The sequence below is a fragment of the Hordeum vulgare genome, chromosome 1H (genome assembly GCF_904849725.1).
Source record: "Hordeum vulgare subsp. vulgare chromosome 1H, MorexV3_pseudomolecules_assembly, whole genome shotgun sequence".
NCBI classification, from domain to species: Eukaryota; Viridiplantae; Streptophyta; class Magnoliopsida; order Poales; family Poaceae; genus Hordeum; species Hordeum vulgare.
The window spans coordinates 296,739,349-296,749,756 of NC_058518.1; the positions used below are offsets into that span (position 1 = coordinate 296,739,349).

At 43.5% G+C, this 10,408-nt stretch overlaps 1 protein-coding gene across 1 annotated transcript; it reads left to right on the forward strand.

Annotated features, from left to right (window-relative positions):
• The first annotated feature begins 1,143 nt into the window (after positions 1-1,143).
• Positions 1,144-5,665, forward strand: LOC123431957 (nijmegen breakage syndrome 1 protein). The gene is made up of 13 exons (XM_045115360.1): positions 1,144-1,410; positions 1,510-1,563; positions 2,006-2,261; positions 2,793-2,881; positions 2,994-3,124; positions 3,355-3,401; positions 3,514-3,622; positions 3,692-3,778; positions 4,056-4,227; positions 4,358-4,926; positions 5,019-5,080; positions 5,170-5,272; positions 5,365-5,665. The coding sequence occupies exons 1-13, from the start codon at positions 1,374-1,376 to the stop codon at positions 5,425-5,427; spliced, it is 1,779 nt and encodes a 592-aa protein (XP_044971295.1). The 5' UTR covers positions 1,144-1,373; the 3' UTR covers positions 5,428-5,665.
• The last annotated feature ends 4,743 nt before the right edge of the window (positions 5,666-10,408 follow it).

A 10,408-nucleotide genomic window follows, 5' to 3' on the forward strand; every position in this document is an offset into this window, starting at 1 on the left:
TTGTAACCACCATTTTAAAAAGTTATATTAACCAATTTTAAAGTGGTTTTGAGTTCTTTTTCATCAGTCGTTCAATGAGCTAGCTAAAGTTATAGGAATACCTTTAGAATCTTTTCCATATCCTATATAAAGGTTCTTGGGATACATGCAATTCTCATACATTTTTTGAAATGACTCATATCTATTATAAAGATCCATTATAAAGGTTCAACAAAAGTACAAATCACCTTATAATAAAAATACATCAAGGTTTCTGGACCATCTAACGACCACTACTGTTGTGAGAACAAGTCGGTGACGCGTCGCTATCGCCGCTCCCATACTGCACCGGTCTAACCTTATCGATGGCAACCAAGAAGTCTTTGTGCATGTGTCCCTACTCCCTAATGGCTAGTGCCCTAAAGCCACAAATCGTTAAACCCTTGAATTAACTTGAAGAACCTAACACCAAATCTGGCCATTGCATATGCACGATGGGAAATCTTAACCTGCCACCCAAGGAGTTAGAAGGAATCTATAACAGAGCTCCGTCTAATCAACCCCGAGGACGAATCTGAAAAGGACAGGAGCCCGAAAAATCGACTCCAATAAAAAATGTCAGTATCCACCAAAACGCCTTCCTTATAAGAATTACAATCCTAACTTATCTACTAGGGCCACCATGTAGAAGACAAAATTCACAGGCTCGCCAGGAGAGAGCGAGGGAAGGAAGGCTTTGCAATTGTCGCCTTATGAAAGGCAAAAGATGTCCGAACAACTCTCCACACATTTATTGATAGGATATTTATTGATAGATAGGACATCAAGAAACACAACCGGCTTTCATCTGAATATGAAATTTTTGATGTCAGAAAAAAAGGTTCTGTTAAAATCTTGTCAACAACTGAATCAATGCAACATTGGACGGGCTATAAAGGAAATTTCCTTTGTGCTAGACTACAAGAACTATGTCCGTGCATACTCAGTGCCCATGAATTTGGAAAAAAAGAATGCAGCGATTCCTATTGGCTATTCTTGGAAAATGGAAACAGAAATACACAGAATCAGAGGTTCTTTTTTCCCGACGACGTGCTGCACTAGAATTTCCACCGTCATAATCAGCCAAGCCCAGTTGCTTAGCTAGGCTATCGGCCCAGATCCAACACAAACAGAAGCTTGCTGTTACGTATTCTCTCAGCGGAGACGTACTGGCAACAGCACGACTCGCTCCCACCACCGCGCGTGCCGTGTCAGGCGGCCATCGCGCTCCTCCGGCAGCCGCCACGGAACATCTGGACCAAACCCCCGCCGACACCACCCAGCGCGGGTGTAAAGACCACCGGAGCTCTACCCGCGACACGAGAGCGAGGAGGCCTTGAGAGAGAGAGAGGGAGATGGTCTGGGCGCTGACCCCCTTCGGCACAGTGCGCGGTGTGTCATCCCCCTCCCCCTCGTCCGATTCCGCAGACCTCGCAGTGCACAAGTTTTTTCCTTTCAGTTTGGTGACGAATGGTTTCCATGGGGTTGCAGGGGCGCAGCAGTACTACATCTCCGCCGCCGGGACGTACACGGTCGGCCGCAAAGGTCTGTTGTTTAAGGCTTGTTGGTTCATTCAGGTTTTGTTTCTCCGTGCGATTACCGATCAGTACATATGTGGTGATAAGATAGTTGTGTTAGCGGGTCAGTTGTTGAGTTTCCTGTACACAACCTCTTGGCAGGTTGGAAAAGAGGAGAATGATGTTTTGGGATTCAGATACGCTGATTGATTCATACGGTTTTAATTTGTGTCCCGTCTCTTCGTTTGTCTAAAATGCAGTCTAGTCAAGGATTTTAACTTTGCTACTGTATTTACTAGACCATGGACAAGAGCCACACTCTTCTTTTCAGTAAAGTCGATATCGTTTCCATTTGTGCAAGCCCGTAGAACTGATAGATTGTGAATATAATTGCATGATTTCGTAGGCTATCAATATACAATGAATATCATGTATGAGATTGTAGATTAACGCCGGCATTTCTGCTACAGATTGCGACATCGTTCAAACAGAAACATCAATATCCCGAGTGCATGCGGAGATAGCAGTTGAAAAGATGGTTGCCTGGGAGCCACGTTCTGGTGCTCCAGCAAGCCCTTCATGTGTTAGTGTAGTTGATCGCTCGAAATACGGCACATTTGTCAACAAGGTACAGGGAACTCAGGGCAGTCGGCTACGTAAAGATGAAGTTGTGGTGCTTTCTGATGGCGATACTGTGACTTTCGGAAATGGCAACATGACCTTCAGGTTAGTATAAAAGAAAAATGGGGCAACGGCATGCTTGTGCCTTCTTCCCTGCTTACACATCTTTTTTCTAATTAGCACGTGCAACTATCTGTACGAAATGATTGTGTTATGACCGGGGCTACTTATAGCCGGGCTTAGCCCAGTTATCGTAGTTAGAGGCTTAGCCCAGTTATCATATTTGAGATTATATATATACTCATGTAATGACCTATTCTGAGATTCAGAAGAAGCAAACTTATTTGCTCGGCTTCTGCTGGAAAACCCTAAACCCTAGCCGCCGACCGGCGGCCTTCTCCATCTCACGATCACGGCGCCGCAGCACCGTCGCTCGCGCCCTCAGCCTTGCCAACCCGCTAGCTACCCATATAACCTATGCATACACCCTGGTAGGAGGCTAGCTCCTATCAGATTGTCAATGCATGCAATCATTTTTTATGTATTTTTTTATTGCTTATTTCATACATGTACTGGTGCTTTGGTTGAAAAGATGGATGTATAAGTTACACTTGGTTCTTCTGATATTCCTGACAGGTTCTCGTTTGTCCCCATAGTGGTCTTTTTTCATGGCAAAAAGTCAGCACGAATTGATCGATCATTGCAGGCAGTCATGACATCTATTGGTTAGTGGTAACTATACTTGTATGATGTACTTGCTGTCGGTTCATTAGTAAGCATAGGTTTTGGCATGCTTGTTGCTACTTAATTTTGATAAGTTGGTATTATCCTTCTAAGGTGCATATGTTACTCGTAAGTGGATTGATACATGTACACATGTTCTTGTGGATGAATCATCTTCATTGACACTTGAGCTCCTCGATGCAATCATCACAAAAAAACCAATCATCTTGGGAAACTGGTTCAAGGTACTTTCCTTTTCCGTCCTGCAGCATTGCTTGGATGCTCGAATGGTCTTTTCTAGCCAGAGAACCTGAATTATACGAATTAAGTTAATACATATAGATGGACATGAGGAGGTCCTCCGGTGTGATTCTGTAAATTATATAGCAATGAACAACTATTTCACTTGTGTCATTTACACTTTCTCATCCATATGTATATTTCAGGTTTGAGTTCTTGTTTTGATCTGTTTCAGGCGATGGCTGAAAAGAACATACACACAGAGATCCCTTCTTGTACACAGTAAGCTATGGGCAACCTTCAGCACCTGAGTTGTAGTTTCTGTAGATTCTTGCATCAACTTGTGGTTCTCCCATAACAGCAGATGGTGATATATTCATGGTACTTGATCCAGATATATTCCAAACTTGACTCTTGATGGGATGGATATAAAGATGGTTGAGAACAAGCTCATGGAGAATTGCCTAGCAGGCCATACTTTTATCCTGGGATCATCAGAAAAGGTGGTGTATGTTAAAGTTGAAAGCATATCATCAGGCATTTTGCTGTTGACTAACATTATTCAATTGCAGTATAAATTTGGAGAGAAAATACAAGAGTTACTGGAATCAACTGGAGCAAAATATCTCAGCATCGAGGAGTTTTGTGCTAACAGCCAGGTAAGTGTTCTAATACTATGTTATATAATGTTTTTCCTTTTCTCTTGAGGATACCTTTGAGGAATAATGCATTTTCTCTCTAGAAAAGTAAGACACCAAAATTCTAGATGAAGAGGGCTTGAGTTAATAATAATGTCGGTTACTTATTCCGTTGCTACCTTATGTGATTGCTTCATTGCCTCTACTTGCATGACGATTTATCTTGTTATTGCTGGGTGTGTACTCTTTGTTTATGGGAGGTGCAAACAGATGAATGACTTAAGCATGAAATTAACAGGACTCTGGAGCTGGAGACAATGACCAACAAATTCTTCTTGTTCCTGCAAAATCTCCTTTGGAGTTCAGTAAGATGCGTCCTCTATTTCCTTTGTCCAAGATCACTGACGTGAAGCTATTTGCTGCTATATTGTCTGGTCGCTTGGAAGCAGCTGCTATTGAACCACCTGCTTGTAAGCATTAAAAGTTCCATGCATATGCATTTTCGGAGAACGTGCAATTTTTTTGGACATCTTAACATTAAGCAGTCGCATATATATACCACCAGCCTTATTGAACCTACAAATGTTTTTTTTTTGCCAGACATGATTACATCCTCCAATACAACGGATGAAACTATTGTGGCGGATTCTGATGTCGAAACTGATACTGCAATGTCTGATCGTACTGTTGCTGCTAGCAAGTCTCAGCACCATATTCAGCATATGTCTGATGATAAAGGAGAAAGTAAAGTTACAAGCAGTGTGAGTGCTGTAAATTTAGGAGAAACAAAGGTCAGCATCAATGTTCAGAACAACCTAGAGAAAGAAGAAATTTCGGAACCCATGGAGGAGGATGTTCAGGTCATAGAGAAAACAGCAATTTCTGGATTCAAAGCTGGAGGTGAGGATGTTCAGTTTATAGAGAAAACAGCAATTTCTGGGTTCAAAGCTGGAGGTGAGAATGTTCAGGTTATAAACAAGGTGGCGCAGGATGAGACTTGTGATGCTGTTTTTGTGAACAAGGCGCCAAAGGATGAGAACTTGGACAGTAGCAGGGAAGAGACTTGTCATGTTATTTTCAGTCGAGATCTGATTGTGAAAAGGGTCCTTCGGCCAGCTCCTGCCGCGTCATCAGAAACTGGAGGCGTTAACTTCAAACGATTCAAAAAGGTATATTCTATAATCTATATGCTCATGTAGTCCTTTTTGGCACAAAGAGTTGAATGCTAACACAGCGGAATCGTTGACCTTCAACTTTTCAGAGGCAAACCGTGTCTGGAAACAGCTTCAAGGCCCTTATTCCATGTGCACGAGAACCATACAGGTGAGATCACGATGACTTCTGATGGAATTTGACGTTCATCGGTAGGTTTGGCGCTGAAAGGCTTGTCGTATTCTGTTTCCTTTCCGCAGAGAATCTGATTACGAGAAGGGCACCTTGAACGATTTCATGAGAGAGGAGAAGCGGCGAAAGCAAATGGAATCCATCGCGGAGGACCTCTTCAACAACCAGAAGGTACCTGTGGGCTTGCCCAGCACTGCCGCTCCCATAACCTGTCCTGTGTGCTATGTGTTTTAACTTTTAACCCTGAGATGGTGGGTTTTCAGCCGCAGAAGAAGAAGGCGGTCGCGGGCAGTTTGATCCAGACCCTGCTCACTGGTTGCCGATGAAGTCCAGGATGAAAACGGCTCTTCGTCAAAAGCAGGAACCTGATGGCGGCTCTCTTTGTTTCCCGAGTTGTACCCATGGTTTCCTCGGCGCGACGAGAGTGTGATGGCAAGTACTATAGTACTACGTAGGAGGGGTGTGTGTGGGATATGGGTTGTGAATTACTCCTACCATGCTCAGATTTGGGGAAGACGTTTGTATCATCGCATACTCGTCCAGAATTGGAGCATTTCCGACGTCTGTAGAGTGTCCCCTCCCTGTTCGCTTCCCTGTTTGTTATGCAATGTCGCTGTTCCAAACGTGCTATCCGGCGTACCTGTAGCTGTAGGTTTCCGGGGCAGCGCATTGTGCACAAAACGCGTTCCCACTCGGGAGCACGTACCATAGTATGTACTCCCTTCGTAAACAAATATAAGACGTCTTAGATCACTATTTCCAGCGAACGCTTCTCATCAGGTTGGCGTCAGAGGCTTCATAATGAACGATCGGTAGGAGGGGATAGTAACTGAAGAAGAAGTTGGTGTGTCTAATGCCATTCCCTGAACATTCGGACAGGTCCTAGTGGTCGCGGCTGGGCGTTGGATGGTGTCTGGAAACTCCCCACGGGTTCATTCAGGAGGTAAGAAGGCACTGAAGATTATGCTGTTCTTGTGGTGCTCTGCGTGTGCAGGTTGACACTGAATTCGTGGATGTGGTTGCTGAACAACCATCCACCTGAGCGCGGGACCTCTGAAACTGTCGTATCTTGCTCTGAATGCTGTCTCACCACTCTTGCCGGTGTACAATGACAGGCACTCCTCGCACAAGGTGGCGTTTCAGAATTCTGACCCGTTCTTCATCTGCATGCTGAGACCTTTGTCGGGCGCGATCAAGATCGACGAAACAGAGATTCAGGCAGCAAAGGTACATACATCATCATCTTTGCCATTCCATTGCTGGTCATGCCCTTCCTCCTTCGTCGCGGCCTCGGTCTAAATCAATAAGAGCGCCCAGTACCAACCAAGGGGGATGGGCAAGCCGTCGGCGGCGTCGTGTTTTTCTGCTCGCCGTCATTCGTGGTTTCGATTTGAGGTAAGATGGGGCACACCGCCAACTCCTTCCGATATGCTGATCTCAAGGGCAGCAGGGATCACATTTTCTTGCTAAAATTTCCCGCCCATGCCCAATGCGCGTGCGTGCGTGCTTCCTGCACGCGTCATGCTTCGATTTGGTTTCTTACACCAGCAAGTGAATGACAACCCGTGATTGCTGCACTTGTTTGCACATTTCAAATGGATTGCCAGGTGCTAGTAGATGGCTGATTACAAGCTGAAAACAATTCCTATTCTTCATGGGGTGGCCCGCAGACAGATTGTGGAGCGCACATGCTTAATCTGCATAAAGCTCTGCTTCGAGTACCTAGGCTGGTTTGAAGCAACCCATGCCTGCATTACAGGTAACTGTACCATGACACACACCAGTTCATCTTTGAGTTGCACAGACCAAATCAAAGCATATTGATATCACAGTCTACATTAATTACAAGTCATACGTGTGCACAAACATCACACTTATTACATGAAACCGAACACAAATGTGTATCATGTTTGATACTACAGAGGAAAGCCACACAGATTCAAATCCAAGCATAAATACAACCATACAGACCGGACATACTCAGTTTTAAGTTCATGTCCAGCGCAAAGAAAAATTAACTGACAAGAACAACAGCAATCCACACTAGCACACACAAACCACACATGGGACCAAAAGAGAGGCCCTTCCGGCTTCAAACCTGTTTCTTCCAGTAGAAAGAGAATGTTGCAGCATCGTCGTCATCCTCTTGTTCATCTCCTTTTGCTTAGTCTTGGGTTTCTGGTGCATTAAGTTTAAGACTAGGCTTGTTTTTGTGTTTTTCAATGGCCTCTCTCACCTCATCGGGGATTTGGCCACCGTTGAACTCGAGCTCCTTCAATCTGGGAAGTTTGTCGATGCCAGAGAGAGATGTGAAAGATGACCAGACAATCTTCTCGAGCCTAGGAGCAGACCCACAGATGAAGACGATCTTGGTGATCCCCGAGCAGTGAACAACAAGAAGGTTGAGCCATAAGAACTCATCTTTGTTTAATGTGATCTTACTCTGTCTTCCGCCAAAAGACTTATCCAAGAGCACCAGAGAGCGTATACTTGGTTTCTTGGCGAGTATTTGTAGAGCATCTTGCTCTAGCAATGTACCACGGAGAGTCAGCTTGGCTATTTGTGCGGCCTTCTCAAATGATGATAGCAAACTGCCGCAGAAGCTGTCGTTCAACTCAAGCTGTTTCAGTTTTGGAAGCCGGTCAACTCCAGAAATAGAACCTGGGGTGGTGAAAGACAAAACCATCTTCTCGATCTCAGGGGCTGCTTCATCCTCAAAAGTGATATTAGTCAAGGCTGAGCCCTCAACAACAAGGCACTTGAGGCAACTGAATTCACCCTCCTTGAAGTTGAGCATGGGCTCGTTGCATGCAATGTGTTGGAGCCTGATACACTGTAACTTGGGCAGCTTGGCAAGGTCTTCCAGGTCATCTTGGCTCAGCTGGGTGCTACTCAGAGTTACCTTGGCAAGTTTGTTCTTATCACCTTTTATGAATAATGGAAGAAGACGCCCCTTCTGTGTGGCTCCCCTGATGCTTAGACTCCCAAGAATCTTGGGATGGTTTTCTAAGAGGGAGGCAATGCCGTCTGGTAACTCTGCTATGGAAGGAGTACCATCGTGTGGTGTGTCTGCGGGAATAGCAGTGATTGACAGAGAGCAGAGGCACTCATGTAGGTCACTGATTGTCTGAAGCAAGTTTCTGAGGTGACTATCCTTATCATCGATAACCACACCAAGCTTCCTCAGTTGCCATAGCTTTCCAACATCTTTTAAATCATGACTCTGCTGGGCCTTGACATTGGATTTTTTTTTTTGATAAGGAGGAAACGAGCCCCCGGCCTCTGCATCAATCGATGCATGCAGCCATCTTATTAAAGATAAAATAAACAACATGTGATGTCCACGTAGCTCCACGCTCGATAACTCGAGGTATGAAATAAAACGAAAATGAAATTGAGAAAAAAAAACTGCCACATCCGGCGTGCGTAAAAGTAGACTACGATGCCTATACACCTAGCCTATTATTAGCACGCCATCCAAATCGGTTGAAGATAACCCGTGCGACCATCTCCCATCGGTTGCACCCAATATCCATACGTCCCCTGGAGTCCACATGACTGAGTAACGACCACGTACGGATCCAAGATGTTGCTCTGAAGATAACCTGCAAAAAATTATTGAAGTTCTTGCCATTAAAAGTTATATCATTTCTGGTATTCCATATAGCCCAAAACAAAGCACATATCCCAATCCCAATAAGTTTAGATATTTTAACGTCAACTCCGTTGAGCCACGTTGTAAATATTGAGCTAATACATGTAGGTGGGACGATATTGAAAGCTATTTGAATAGTTCTCCATAATAGTTTTGCAAGCGGGCATTGTAAGAAAAGGTGTCTTATTGTTTCATTTTGCTCACAATAGCAACAATTGGATCTACCTCTCCATCGACGTTTAATTAAGTTATCTTTGGTTAATATCACACCTTTGTGTATAAACCACATGAAAACTTTAATCTTGAGCGGCACTTTGATGTTCCAAATTTTTAATGATCTGGATAATGTTCCTGTATTAATCAGATCCAAGTACATGGACTTTACTGAGAATACCCCATTCGCAGCTAAAATCCACCGAACATTATCCGTGCGGTTTGATAATTGCACCTGCATCAGTCTCCTAACCAGATGCAACCATGCATCCCAGCGTGCTCCCACTAAAGCACGCCTGAACTGCATATTAAGAGGGACCGATTGTAATACCATAGATATATAGTCCTCTTTACGTTGTGCAATATTATATAACAGGGGGTATTGAAGTGCAAGAGGTGTATCCCCAAGCCAAGTATCTTCCCAAAACCTTGTTGAGGTACCATTACCAACTATAAATTTCACTTTCTGGAAAAAGGTCATCTTTATCTTCATTAACCCTTTCCAAAAAGGTGAGTCATTAGGTCTAGATGTAACCTGAGCTAAAGTTTTAGAATGAAGGTATTTATTCTTCAATATTTGAATCCACATTCCTTCAGATTCTGTGGATAGCCTATATAGCCATTTGCTAAGCAAACATATGTTTTTCACTTCCAAATTTTCAATGCCCAAACCCCCCTGGTCTTTGGGCCGACATAACATATCCCAACGTGCCAATCTATATTTCTTCTTAGTTTCATCACTTTGCCAGAAGAAACGAGATCGATAGAAATCTAGTCTTTTTCGCACCCCTACTGGTATTTCAAAAAAAGACAATAAAAACATGGGTAGGCTTGTTAATACTGAGTTGATTAATATTAGCCTCCCTCCATATGACATAAGTTTGCTCTTCCAGCAACTTAATTTTTTTTCAAATCTATCTTCAATACATTTCCATTCTTTATTTGTCAGTCTTCTATGATGGACAGGGATCCCGAGGTAATTAAATGGTAGTGAACCTAGTTCACATCCAAATAACTGCCTATAAGCGTGTTGCTCCTCTTTTGCCTTCCCAAAACATAAGAGTTCGCTTTTATGGAAATTAATTTTCAGTCCCGATAGTTGTTCAAATAAGCACAATAATAATTTCATATTCCTTGCTTTAGCCATATCATGTTCCATAAAAAGAATTGTATCATCCGCATATTGTAAAATAGATACACCCCCATCTACGAGATGCGGAACTAGTCCTCCAACTTGGCCCTTATCTTTGGCTCGATTAATGAGTATTGTCAACATGTCTGCAACTATGTTGAACAACACTCGAGACATTGAGTCACCCTGCCTTAATCCTTTATGTGTTTGAAAATAATGACCTATGTCATCGTTAACTCTAATTCCTACACTTCCTTTCTGAATGAAAGTATCAACCTGATCTCTCCATCTTTGGTTAAATCCTTTC